The sequence below is a fragment of the Mytilus edulis genome, chromosome 10 (assembly GCF_963676685.1).
Source record: "Mytilus edulis chromosome 10, xbMytEdul2.2, whole genome shotgun sequence".
Lineage (NCBI taxonomy): Eukaryota > Metazoa > Mollusca > Bivalvia > Mytilida > Mytilidae > Mytilus > Mytilus edulis.
In genome coordinates this window covers 32,075,484-32,090,204 of record NC_092353.1, presented here as the reverse complement: position 1 = coordinate 32,090,204, position 14,721 = coordinate 32,075,484, and the positions used below count along the sequence as shown (strand labels likewise).

Sequence of the window (14,721 nt, the reverse complement as noted above, 5' to 3'; positions counted from 1 at the left end):
TATGAGATTTAAAGATTGATAAACTACTGATGTCTTGTCTTCTTTTTTTTTGGGGGGGGGGGGGGGGGAGATTATAATATCAACAATAGATTTCTATACTTTTTTTCTACTTTCTTTTCAATGAAGAGTAGCAATATATCTACTGTTAGAGCGTTTTAGTAGATACGATTTCGAATAAAGAAAACAATACTTTATTTCTTAGGTACAAAGGTAATTACAAATTTCTGATAATTCACACAATAAATCTGTAAGCATTTGATTTTAAAAGTCGCGTGATTTTTTTTTAATTCATTAACAAACTTATTTGACAGTATCGATATTTTTATGTAACAGACCTTTTAGTTTTGATTTAATTTTGTATAGTGTATCAAATTTAATAAGGAGTCAGATTAATATCAGCACTTGTTTCTTGTTTATGATTCTATTTATGAATGTAAATTCATGTCGTTATCTGTATAATTCATAATGCAATAGTATTTACACTAATCGCCTTAAATAGATTGTTATCATTTGACAAACATGATAACAAATTACTTTTCGATAAAATGATTTTCTGAAAAGCATAACTATGCAAGTCAACTTTTGAAAAGAACGATATTGTAATACATATATTAGATAATTCATTTCAATAAGAACCTACATGCTGTTTCGGCAGGGTCAAATAAACAGATGATCTGCTATCAATTAAGATCATGGGAAAGGTAAGTTTGTGTAACTAAGTAATGTTTTATCAATTCTATTGGTATAAACACGCGTTCACTATTGCAAGGAAATACATAAATCGTGTTTTGTTCTATAATATGAATAAAAAACAAATATAATGGTAGTGCGTCTATCATATACACCTCTTCAGGGGTGGTTAAATCCAGCTACTTATTGTCTTTTTCTAGAAATATGAGATCTCAATTTGAGCATTTAATAAAATTTTTATCGTAATCACAATGTAAAAGGATAGCTTTGACAAAAAGATGACAGAATATACCAAATAGAAAATCAAAACTAATTACTCGAAAACTGAACGAACAAAAAACCCAGACAAAAACAAATCACGAAAGGACAAACATCAGTCTTTTAAGGCAAAACGTAGAAAATTATTGGCTGAGCAAAAGTCCGGCTGCAGTATCGTGTCATTTGAACTGATATGTTCGGTATTTTAATTGAACAGGTTATGCATTCAAGAATATAAAAGCGTTCATCATACAATTTGATTCATTCACTGTTATTAAGTCTTTATAATATATAGTAAAATCATCCTATTATACACATAAAGCATAAATTTTATAAGACTAGGTGAAATTTTGAAGAGGTTTTTATTTTATTTCATATGGATCAGTTGTTAGATCAAACTAGATAATTTAGATGAACCTACTCTTCATAATGCAAACAAATAATTCTTAAAGATAAATTTACGGTAATCTAGTGCATTATATATTGCACAGATACATGTACTTATCTGGTGTTGAAAACTGCATGTTTGACCCATTTATATCCGTTGCATACGAATGCATATTTCTATTGAATATGTAATGAGTTAACAGTTATAACAGACATCATATTTCAACGCATATGTACATATAATTATTTCTATGAAGACGTTCATTTGTTAAAGCCTCGGTCACACCTTACCAGATAGCACGAACGGACGACTAACGGATGAAAATAAAAGTTGTCCTTTAAAAAAATTGTTATCCGTTGGGAGTCCGTTGATGTACTGACCGAATAAAACGGACGTGTAACGGATGCATAACGGACACACACCGGATATGCAACGTACGAGAAACGGACACGTACCGGACAGAACGGACGTCGAACGTACATCCAACACGAGTAACGCATAAAACGGACACCTAACGGAAGCGTACCGGATAAAACGGATGAACAAGATATACGGAAAAATCAAAGGCGACAAAAATAATACATGTAAATCGCATAAATAAACTGGTTTTGGTTTGTTCTTCAAAATTCCGCAAAAGGGCAGTAGTGTCTGGCCTGAATAAGAACTGATTGATAGTGAAGACGTGCCTATACCCTAAGATCGATTATGAATAATAAGAGTTCATGAACCTTAAGAAATCAGACATACTAATAATTGTCATTTCTGACGCGAAATTTTCAATTGGCATTTATCCGTTTCAGATCCGTTCATCATCCGTTTTATCCGTTATACGTCCGGTAGAAGTCCGTTTCTCATCCGTTCAACATCCTTTTTATCCGTTAAACGTCCAATAAAAGTCCGTTGGTGAATTTATCCTCCATACCTCCAACGGATGTATAACGGACACGTAACGGATACAAAACGGAAACGAAACGGACGAGTACCGTACAAAACGAACGGACATTTTATCGGGACATTTTATCCGTTGGACGTCCGTTCAAAGTTTTGAACATGCTCAAAATTTTCCACCGGACAGAACGGACGTCGACGGATAAAACGTACGCTTAACTGACATGCAACGGATATGGACGGACGTCTAACGAATAAGAACGGACGTCTAACGAACATGAACGGATTGAAAAAAAGTTATCCGTTAGGCGTCCGTTCGAGGTATCCGGTAAGGTGTGTCCGAGGCTTTACGTTTAAAAGATTTTATTACTTGTAATCTTTTTAATTTTTAACTTTATCATATCCTATTTAATGTTAGTTGGACAGGAAAACATCATTGGCTTTCAAATATTTGCGTCTGACTGTTCATGGTTCAAACACACTAAATTTATAATGTGTTAATTTATATATTAGAATTGGGTCGATACCGCTGATATCAGATTTTAGAATACCATCAATAACATACCTTTCCAAACGTTCCAGTTAATTATTTCAGAAGTCATTAAGAAACGGAGGTCTAACTCTCTTGGGCATAAGTGATGAAGTTTGTATAGTGCTATTTGTGTTGGCTCATTTTTTTTTTGGCTTATTTTGGTCTTATATCTTCTCAAGAAGTCAAGTATTTATACATCTTTGACTTTCAAATAGGTTCAAATGAAGGTAATCCAGAAAAAACTCATCGGACTTACTGATTGTGTTATGTGCAACTGCGTAGTAGGATCAATGATAAAAGTCAATAACGTTTAAAGATGACATGATTAAAAAGGTACAAAATGCACAAATAACCAAATGACAATGAGGAGCTGACATACATCATTCAAATGAAAATATCTAATCAATGTGTCAAGTTTTTATCGCTTTTTCAACATGTGGCAACAACTGTCTGCAATATGTTTTAACGTTACCGATGTTTAGAACGCTTTATGACATTCTACATCATCTCAATTCCTTAACAGTTCATCCGATATGGTCATAGTAAACCTTCAAAATATTTTTAAAGTTAAAATCTCTACCAGCTTAGCTATTTAGATATACGTAAAACTTTGCAAAGATTTTTTTTATATCAATTTCATTTTCCTCAGTTTGTTCTGTTATCTTTCCAGACATTGGACTCGTAATTATTTAAACTGAGTTTTGCTCACTGTTTTTGTATGTGTTTTTGTCCATTCGTCATTGGTTAGAGGAATAGCGAGAGGGTTGAGATCTCACAACATTTGTTTGTTGTCTATGGTTTTTGTTTGTTTATGTTATTCGTAAGTGTTTCTCGTTCCTCGTTTATCATAAAGACTGTATCGTTTGTTTTCCGGTTTGAATGGTTTTGCCTTGTATAGCTTGCTGTTCGGTGTGAGCTACGACTCCGTGTTGAAGGCTGTTCTTTGACCTATAATTATATATATGGTTTACTTTTTACTAATTTAGACTTGGATTTAGAATTGTCTTATCAGTACATGCACCACATCTCCTTATATCTATTAAACCCACCACATGTCTGTACCTGTCCCAAGTATGGAGCCTCGGGACTTTGTTTATCTTAAATGCTTTTTTAAAATTTAGTCCATTCATATATGTCGAAGTTTTGTTGACGACCATGTTCACTAAACTAGTACACATATTTGTTTAAGGACAAGCTGAAGATCGCCTACGGATGAGGGATTGCTCGCTGTGTTGAAGAACAATAAGTGTGATTGGGCAGTTTTCTGCTTTTTGTAGGATTGTTCTCTCTTTGACAAATTCCCAATATCCATAATTTGCGAGAATAAAGTGTTCCTTTTTTCATAATTTTCATACGAAAAAAACAAAAATTATTTCATTTCGGGCTGGCTTTTCTATTCCATCATTTTAAAATCTACAATTAATGTACATTTTTAGAATATATCTTTATGTAATCGTTTTCATTAAGTGAAATGTTTATGTAAAATCCACGAATTTAGAATCCTAAGAAAATGTAATGTTTGCTGAAACGCATAAAAGTACTCTCACAGAGTAGCAACCCTTTTTTACTATTTTTAACTTCTCTTATAATAATGGCAATGTCTTAGAGATTATGTACTTTGTGCAACAACAATATGATAGAAGATGAATACCATGTTATTCTAGAATGTAATAGATATAGTGATGTAAGAAAACTATACATTAAGAAATATTATTGGCAATATCCATCCACTTTTAAACGTATACAGTTGTTATCAGTTCACAATGTGAAAGAACTTAATAATTTAGGTAAATTTTTGTTTAATATTGAAAAAATTCGTAATATGTAGTTGTATTAATTATTTATCATATGAATTTATTTTCATTCTCCGCCATACATGTATTGTGTATAATTATTGTATTTATATTTCACTGATGGGCAAAAAAAATTACAAAAATATTGTAAAATTGTATATTCTATAAGATGTATTGCTTCTCAATAAAGTTTTATTATATTATAGAGTTAAACATTTAACATAAAATCAATGTTTTACTGTATAACAAGGTTTGACTCATAAAAGTTTGTTATCACTACGTCATACACGAAAGAAGTGTACGTAGTTTAAATTTTAAAGACATTTGTCGTTTGTTATCGTATATAAAACAAATTCTTTATTTGTAAGACTGGCATTAGAAAATTCCGTCAAGGAATTTCAGTTTCAGTTTCAGTGTTTGCTATTTAATACTTTAAAATTAGGTGTGCTAAAATTTAAATACCAACTCGTATTCAAGGAAGTGTTTATGCTTTTTTTGATGTAAAACTACTTTATGCTACCTTATGAAGTAATTCTTTTTAAATGGCTGCATTTCAGGACGATTCAGGTCAAATCGTAAGTATTATATATAGTAAATGATTAGTTAATGTCTAAAATGAACACATTTGTGCAGTTTAAAAGTTCGAGAGTTCGAAATCAACAAAATTGTGTTTCATTAATAGTTTTTGCATTGGCATTTGAAAGTACCACTTTAAAGGTAGTGAAAATCGTCGTTTATGCAGTAAGGAGAATAAACAAGTTATCTATGTTTTGCCCTGTGTACTACTGTTTGTTGATCTTTTTCTTCTTTATGTTATTGCGTTGTCAGTTTATTTTCTACTCATGAGTTTGGTTGTTCATCTGGTGTCTTTCGCCTCTCATTCACATGATAGGCCAACCAAATTAAGACACTTTTCGAATCTTTTTTAATATTCCGACAAATATTTCTTCATGAGGGAAATATAACTCAAACCTCAACAGTACGAGAAGTTGTTTGGCATCTCTGTTGAATTGCCTGAATGTAAACCTGTATAAAAAAATTTCAGCCATGTTAACCCGTCAAGATGACATTGTCTGCAACATGTTTATATTTCTATATTGCGATATTTAAGTATTTAACTTTTTTCCAGGATGCATTATGTTCTTGTTCCATCAAACTCAAAGACAAAGATTCTAATAAAATTGACATAAGAATACATTATCCCCTCTGTTATGTTTTTGATATTATATATATCATAATAGAGGATAAATCCGATTCATCATCAACCAATATTTTCCTCAAATGCAACCGGGGAGAATTCACTATTTCTATGAGCACTACTTTTAATCAAGACAATAACTTTGTTGTGTATGTTTATGGACTGAAGACGAACCATACAAGCATAGGACTATACAACAGGGTAGTGTGTCATGGAAATAAAGAAATCAAGTGTACGTATGTTTAACAACTCTAAAGTTAATATACTCTTTTTTAACATTTCCTTTGCAAAACCAGTGTTGACAATTGTTGATTTCTAGCTGATAAAACTTTACTTTATTGTTAATGTATTTGTATGTATTTTAAATTACATAATCAGTATTCTGGATCTTGTTGAATACACTTCAATTACAAATGTTTTTTGTTGTGCAAATAATCAATAGTGTCGTGCCTTTAACAGTCAATATCAGTTTCAATAAATATGTACATTGACAAGACCAAATGGACCTTTAAATTATATTTTAATTTATGATTATCCATGAATGAAATATAAGTCTTTTTAAAATAAAGAAGTATTATAACAAATATCTACTTAACGTATAAATCATTTAACAATTGCATTATGTAAATGGTAGTCTATGTAATGAAGATTCGAATTTTTTTTCTCACTTTGTTATCTTACGTTTCGTAAAACATCTGGAAAATCATTATTGAGAAAATCATAACTTATTGTAGTATATCATTACAACAAGACGGTGTTTTTTTTTATGTCATAATGTTAATTACATAATAGTTCTTAAAAACTGGTCATTATCGTGATATATGGACTGCCCATAGGACATTGGTATTGACTAAGATAGTGATAATGATTGAGCCGAAGGCGAGGTCATTATCGCTGTCCCAGTCAATACCACTGTTCCACGGGCAGTCCATTTATCACGATAATGGACAGTTCTTCGAGAACTATAATGTTTATTTCATTGAGGAACCATGTCTTTGAAAATTATCATAAATTCAAAATATCCAAAAAAAACTCGACTAGTTGTACGATTTCTATGGCAAAGATTGAAAACCAGCCGTAGTAATACTACTATTCATTTTAGTGCAATTTTTCAGAATATAAATACTTAATCAAGTTAATTCTCTATAATTTTATAATTTACGAAAACATATATGATAAGCAATTCAACAACTTAAATATAATATTGAAAACAGGAAAATGTTTTATTAAAGGGACATCTCTCTAATCAGAGAAACCACGCCCCACCGGTCATTAACAGAGAAACCACGCCCCAACGGTCATCAAAAGACCATAACCACGCCCAAACGGTCATTAACAGACGGAAACCACGCCCACCGGTCATTATCATGTAAAATTTCGTTAACGACCGGTTATCTGGTCCGTTTTTTTCTGTTAATGACCGATTTATTATTTTATTACTGAAAAATAATGAATGTCATGTGGTCCCTTTTTATCCAATAAGAGAAGATTATTCTTAACCGATATGAAATAATGATAAATATTTTCATGAATTATTTCTAAAAAGAAGTGTATCATTTATTACATGAGAATATAAAAAAGAATGCCAATTATTTTTCAAATGAGCCAATTTTGGTCACATTAAGGTAGATTCATGGTATATCGCAATCTTGGATTGTATTATAGCAGAGCACAATCAGTCTAGTTATTTTCCCAAGTCTGCAAATTTGTAGACAGATGTGCAATTTTATTGATTAGACTGTTTCTTTTTTTTTACTTGTAACAAGAAAACGAGTTCGGTGACAACATTAATTATTTTATTTTTATTTCCTTAAAACATTATAAAACCTTTTTACAATTTATGTCCAAATTCTATCTCATAGAGGTTTTTTTTATGAACAAAAGTGTGTTTTTTCATGATCATTCTAAGCAAATTTAGGCAATTTTCAAGTACTCACAGCTTCAAAAATAGCATCATTTTTATTATATTTTTGAAAAGAGCATAGTAAAATTTTTCATTTTGACAAAGTATAAGAAAATTCTATCCCAAGTATTATATACCTATGATCTACCTTAAATCATATATATATCTTTGCAGGTTCTGAAGAAATTAAACTAAATATTGCTTTGGAAGAATGCGACGAAGACGTACACTTACCTTTGTCATCATCAGCTCCACAAGTAATATAAATAGCAATTTATTTTGTCTTATATAGTAGAACATTTGGTATACACTATCATATAACATGTATATAGAATAACGATTCTGTTTTGTCGTTAACCATGGATGAATCATAGTTATGACAGTGCTAATCTTTTCGACAAGGATTAATGGTGAACAGAGCAATTAAAATATCTGTATTTCAGTAAGATATAATTGTCATCAATATCTAGTGGCGCTTTTTGCTGGTTGATTTTTCCACCACCTCAAACATTCGGTTTTCATTTCTGTTGATAAAGTCAGAAATGTACTTTAAAGATATACAATGTTGGTTACAATCAAAATGTATAAAGATGATCAGGGTTACAAACTAAAACTGAGGTAAACAGATCAACTAAAAGAGGAAAACAACAAAACAACAGAAACTGATCAGATTGTTATAATAGGGATATAACAGAATCTATAAAGGAGTAGGTCCAGTAAGACCCCTTTTTGGCCCCAAAATATAGCAGTTTTACAAAATTGTTAAAATGTAAACTTTCAGGTATTTATTGGAAAGTAGAATGCTTCTTCTATATACATATGGGCTGTTTTTGACAATACAATGCACACATATCGGGTTCTAGCATCATTGAGTCATGCTAAATTAATTAAATCTTCACAATTTTAGCATTTTATTTAAATTTTAAACGGTTTCCGTCTTAAATAAAAGTGATCGCATTTGTGTTCATTCTTAATATTGAAATGTAAGTTGTATTTGATGCTAATACATTACATATATAAAGGTTGAGGATGAACACGGATGCGGCCACTTTCATTTTTGACAAAAACCATCAGAAAAGTGACATTTTTTGGCATATTTGATAGATGTTTCATATATAAGCTTTATTCGGAGTAAATCAGTTAAAATCTCTCGCATCAACTAATTTAATCAACTGAAATAGACACTTACGTGTTTAAAAGTGTTCAAAATATTTCGTCACATGAACTTGAAATTTGAGGCCAAAATCGGCTCTTACCGGACCTTCTCCAAGTTTAAACGTTTTTTCCTTTTCACCCTGATATGGTACTTTTGAAGCATATCCAAACAAATCATCTAATTCAAAAAGCAGAAAAAGAAGCCCATTAAGATTATTATGTAAACAAATAAAGTGATTAGTAGAAAACCAGTACAAAAAGTAGTCGAAAGCATTCATTAACTGGCAAAAGACAAGCAAATTTAAAAAGTAAAACAAAACACAAAACAAATCGGAGGGAAATTCAAAACGGAAAGTCCGTCATCAAATGTCAAAATCAAAAGCTTAAACACGTAAAACAAGTGGATAGCAATTGTTATATACATGACTTGATACAGGCGTTTTCTTATGTAGAACATAGTGAATTAAACCTATTTTTAAAAATAGCTAAAGCTCTTGCGTGTATGACAGTCGCAACACAACATTTTGTTTAATTGTAGGGTGTGTTACCAGTAACTGTTAATCGAGAACCTCCTTCAGTTTACTGGCTAGATGTCAATCATATGTACCTACCTGATAAAGATTTTATTGTTTTTATCAAAGTAAAGAACCAGATCCGCTGCTACATTGTCAATGATCGGTGTGTAAATATGGCCTTTCCTTTTGAATTGCCATCTGCATCGTCTGTGTCATGTAAGGTTTTGTGTGCATGTCGCCTAAAGCGGATATATGGGAGTGTTTGGATAGCAACTACTGAGTCATATAGCAAGGTCATTCACTTTAAAACATGTAAGTCACTAAATATTAAACGAAAGTAAAATAAACTTGAAAAAGCAATACGTTAAAACCTCAGTTGGATATAAAGACGCAAACAGAAAACTGCTCCTCATATAAAAAAAACTATGATGATGAATGTACCATAATGTTCAGTGATTGTTAGTTATTGTCATATATATTTTATAAAAGTTTCAAGATTTTCGAGAAAAAACGAAGGATATTTGGTACCCGTTCATGGCCCAAACTCAGAATATACACAGCACAAAACACTCAAAAAGCAAAGTCAAAACGCTTATATTGTTGTTATTCATCTCAAAGTCACATCAAGGCGTTTATCTTGGAACAAAACACAATATATATTAGAGCAACTGAAATTCGTATAAGTAACCTTATAGATTTTAGGATAAAAATGAAGTACGCCAGACGCGCGTTTCGTCTACAAAAGACTATCAATAACACTCGAAAATAAAATATAATAAAGGCCAAATAATAAAAAAGAATTACATTTATATGAACAAATGAATAAAACCAACAATAAATGTTATAATCAGTGATTTACTTAAAAAACATGCCATGCATGTTATTACCAAATATAGAACTCGATGGGCCCCGTCTGATATGAATATAAATGCTAACAAATCATTATGTATCTATATGTTTAAAGTTTTTTTCTTGATTTGATACATTCTATAAATAATATTATACAGTTACCTTCTGATTACTATTATGTAAGTTAAAAGAATGTCAATAAAAACGGTTTTTTTTACTTCAGTTTTATCCCTGCTGGATACATGCCGATTGTTTAATCTTGCTATAACATTTGGGACAAGGAAAGTCACTCCGAACATGCAACCTATTCAATATTTTTATAGGAATAAATCAAAGGAGTATTTTGATATGATAATGAAACAATTAAATGGACAAATGCGACCGTATTTAAAAAGTAATGGCGGAGAACAAGGCTCTGTTGTGAATGGGAGGTTGTTCGGTTTATTTTTCAGCACATATATTGACACTACGACGAACATGCCTGGTCCATATTCTCACTTTGGGCCAATTCGATTATATATCCAATGTTTGGAAATGTTCAACCCTGAGTGTAATTTATATTTCGCGGATTTTTACTGTCACGATAAACGACACCATGTAACAGTCATTGTAGTGCCAAAGTTTTCAATCGATAACGAATTTTGTCGACAGTATTTGAAAGAATTGGACATTTTTTATAATCCATATTTGTGTTTGAGAGTACAATGTAACGGTGCTCTTACTGTTATGGCAAATATGGATGTGACTGTTGAAGTGTTTTATACTGAAACCGTTAATGTGAGAAGAGCTCTAGCGTTGAAGTATGGTTTTATAGAAAAAACAAAAACAATTGGTCGTGGATATGCTCACCCGTCTGGTATTCCTAAAAATCCGTCTTGTACGATCTGTAACTTATAATAGTCATCTATTTTCTTCACAAGTATTAACACGTGTTCACCTTGTATGTAGTCTAGCATATCTCTCATCCGAATTATTTTAGTGATAAACATTTAATGCATTAAACGAATTTACATAATATGAATTTTACTTTCTGATCATTTTATGTTTTACGTTTCTTATCATTTATATATTCATATCTAAATAAAAACACTACATAATAATATATTATGTTATGATTTTTTTTTCTCGCAAAATATGACTTTTGAACTGGAAGCTTCTAATGGATGATTGTGTTTTACTAGTAACATATAAGACACCTGATGTTATATATTAAATCGGCATTGATTTCATGTATTTTAACATATCTGTAAATCAAGTCACGCGATACTGATTTTAACAAAAATATAAATACTGCTTAAAATCAAATATGCAGGAGTAGATATTGTTACAGGTTTTGATGAGAAATGTATTTATAAAGGTTACTCGGGAACACGTGTATTTGTTTACTTGTTTAAATCCAAACATGTTTATGTTTAATTTGATTGGACAATCAGTAAGTTATTACCGGTTTAAGTTATATCAATCATGATAACTTCATGCTAGAATTTTAGCGCTAAAATTATAATAAGAAAGTCTAGAATTGTCATTCGAGGTTCGCCTATCCGACAGTAAAGGTTCGTTTATCACCCACCCACCCTTTTTTAAGACTTCATAGGAATGTAAATAGTATGTTATGTAGAAAATAGTTGATAAGATACATGTATGTATTACTGTAAAGATTTTTTTCTTCAACTTATAGAACATTTTTCTATTGTAGATTGTGTTTATATGTGATGGCAGCGGTCGATGACAGCAAATTGGACATTTGTTTATTGTTTATAATAAAATAAGCTTTCTGTGCTGTCGGGGCGAGCTGATAACCAAAAACAGTGTTGAGTTTTAATTTATAAATGCTTTATCTTCGTTTGAAGTATTGAATAAGAACATAATTAAAGAAAACCTTTTATCCCACTGTTAAGTATAACCAACGGATATAGACTATCCCTGAGGCTATAAAATAATGATTTTAAAAGTACATATTCTGTTCCCTGTACGGTAAACAATTCTTCGCTTTCGACGTACAATTCATTTGCTTCATTTATCTGAACTTTTACGTGTAAACAGTAGTTTATTTCTACTTACAGTCATATTGGAGCTTAAATATGATATATGTTTATTCTATGGAAACGTTAGAAGATAGTTGAAGAGACAAAGCCAATAAAGGGTCATAATCTAGCCCTAAATAGAAGCTACATTAGTAGGAATCACTATCATAACACTTAACTTGTCAGAGTAACGTAGAATATAATGATAATAAGAAAAATGTTACCTCACCTGACTTCACTTTTTTTTTCACTGCTCAGGTGTTGATGATACACTGTGGTTCTATTCATATGGCTATATTAGTATAAGATTTATCAAAATTTGTGTATTATACTAAAGTGGTTGTGGACTTGTTTCTTGTCAAGTTAGCCTAAATATTTATTCCAAGAAAAACAAATAATGTTCATGAAAGTTACATTGGCTATGAAAACTCAATTTCATGCATTTAATCAAGATTCAGTTTAAAATATTTTTTATTCGCCTTGCAGCTTCAATTCATGTATTCTTATAATGGTACATCCTTGACATTATTTTTTTCCGTTTAATGTAAACTACGCAGTTCGAACGTATAATCGATATAACGGGCTTATTTCATTTTTAATCTTAAACAAAAAGACAAATAGACAGCAACAAACAACGTTGCTATTAAAGACACATACAGTTCCCTTACCGACTTTAACGACCGAAAATCCTAAAGTGTATATACCAAATGATGCAACGATTTACCCCACTACAGTATAACATGCAACATTTCACTTAACTATACTATTACGTTAAACCAATGTACCCTTCTATACTATAGCTTTTTTTTTTTATTACAAAGCATAAATATGATGATAAAAATTGAAGCTATAACGAAATGTTGAAAAACAGTTGCCTTAGTTTTTAAACAAATGGACTTGTAGTTTTTTATCACAATTTTTTTATTTTCTTTTTCCATAAATGGATATCAAATATTCGTGAACATGTTAAAGGTAGCACAATACAAAGATTTTTTTACTTCCAATCACTCACCTTTAAAATGCTGTAACTTTCTTATGAATGCATAGAAAACAATAAAAGAGGTATATATAGATAGATAAAAGATTAATCTTTTAAATGATTGCAATATTTTTATTATGCAATCATTATGTAATCAATTATTATGTAATTAGTGGCAAAATCTGGGACAGTTCACTTGAATGAATTTAGCTCTATCATCTCTTTAACTATACAGAAAATTTTAACGAAATCTTAATCAACACATCATGGGCTTCAGAAGGGTGTCTCAAATTGTCCTTATGTTATTCCATTCTCTCATAAATCTCTAATTAGTGTAAACATCCTAACCACATAAAAGAAGATAATGTTTGATTAGGTGTAAAATTTGTTCTATACATTCTATTCGAAATCTGAGACACCCTTTTGTAGATAATGGCCATAGGAACAACATATAATAAAATCAACCCTCTAGGGATACCTATGCAGAAGCTATATTTCATTTGAAAGTGGAAATTTTGTGAAAAATATTTTAGACACAGTTAACATTATAATTGGTTACATAATTGTTGCATAATACTAACATTGCATTAATTTGAAAGAGTAATCTGTTAGCTATCCAAAACTACCACTTTTATAAATTGTCAAGGATTATTAAGAAAGTTACAGCATTTTAAAACTTGGGAGTTGGAGTTATAAAATCTTTGTATTGTGCTACCTTAAGGAAATACCATACAGTGTTGATCTCATGTAACAATTCTGATGAAAATTTGCATATAGCCTATATTGTACATGATTAAATCAAATGTGTAATAACACTCTCTGTTATTATACACACGAGACATGAACGGCGCTCAAATGAAATAGAGGTACTATTGAATAAAAAAAAAACAATAAGATTCGAACGATGTAATGTTCACCGAAAGTAAGGGTTGAAGGTGATGGGTCATTTCACATATGCAACTATATTTACTTTGTATTGGAGCATAATCCCAAAATGTTTGAAAATCAAAATAACACTTAAATTATTTTTCTTGTTTTCTTGGAAGCGGTTTTCTGAGTTTGACTTCATAAAGAGTGTACAAAGCCACAAAGGAGTAGGTTCAGTAAGACCCATTTTTTGCCCCAAAATATAGCAGTTTTACAAAATTGTTAAAATGTAAACCTTTAGTTATTTATTGGACAGTAGAATGCTTCTGCTACATAAATGTGGGCTGTTTTTGACAATACAATGCACATATATCCGGTACCAGCACCATTAAGTCATGCTAAATTACTGAAATCCTCATAATTCTAGCATTTTAGTTAAATTTTAGACGGTTTTCGTGTAAAACGAAAGTGGCCGCATTCGTGTTCATCCTTAATATTGACATGTAAGTTGTATTTTATGATAATACATAACATATATAAAGGTTGAGGATGAACACAGGTGCGGCCACTTTCATTTTTACCAAAAACCATCTGAAAAGTGACATTTTTCGGCATATTAGGTAGATTTTTCATATTTGAGCTTGAATCGGATCGTTTTTAATGACTAAATCTGTTAAAATCT

The 14,721-nt window shown here is 30.9% G+C and overlaps 1 protein-coding gene across 2 annotated transcripts; it reads left to right on the top strand.

Moving 5' to 3' along the window:
- The first annotated feature begins 577 nt into the window (after window positions 1-577).
- On the top strand, window positions 578-11,956 carry LOC139490934 (uncharacterized). Of its 2 annotated transcripts, XM_071278081.1 has the most exons (6): window positions 578-701; window positions 5,107-5,124; window positions 5,679-5,979; window positions 7,825-7,907; window positions 9,344-9,632; window positions 10,393-11,956. In XM_071278081.1, the coding sequence occupies exons 1-6, from the start codon at window positions 693-695 to the stop codon at window positions 11,064-11,066; spliced, it is 1,374 nt and encodes a 457-aa protein (XP_071134182.1). In that variant the 5' UTR covers window positions 578-692; the 3' UTR covers window positions 11,067-11,956. The 2 variants fall into 2 exon arrangements, with proteins under 2 accessions (XP_071134182.1, XP_071134181.1); XM_071278080.1 differs by lacking the exon at window positions 578-701 and having other exon boundaries at window positions 4,846-5,124.
- The last annotated feature ends 2,765 nt before the right edge of the window (window positions 11,957-14,721 follow it).

What these genes read in the sequence shown, in the direction of transcription:
- LOC139490934 (XM_071278080.1), top strand. Translation starts at nt 5,092, where the DNA reads ATGGCTGCATTTCAGGACGATTCAGGTCAAATC. An exon ending in AGGACGATTCAGGTCAAATC is followed by an intron (nt 5,125 to 5,678) that starts GTAAGTATTATA and finishes ACTTTTTTCCAG; the next exon opens with GATGCATTATGTTCTTGTTC. An exon ending in GGTCATTCACTTTAAAACAT is followed by an intron (nt 9,633 to 10,392) that starts GTAAGTCACTAA and finishes TTTTTACTTCAG; the next exon opens with TTTTATCCCTGCTGGATACA.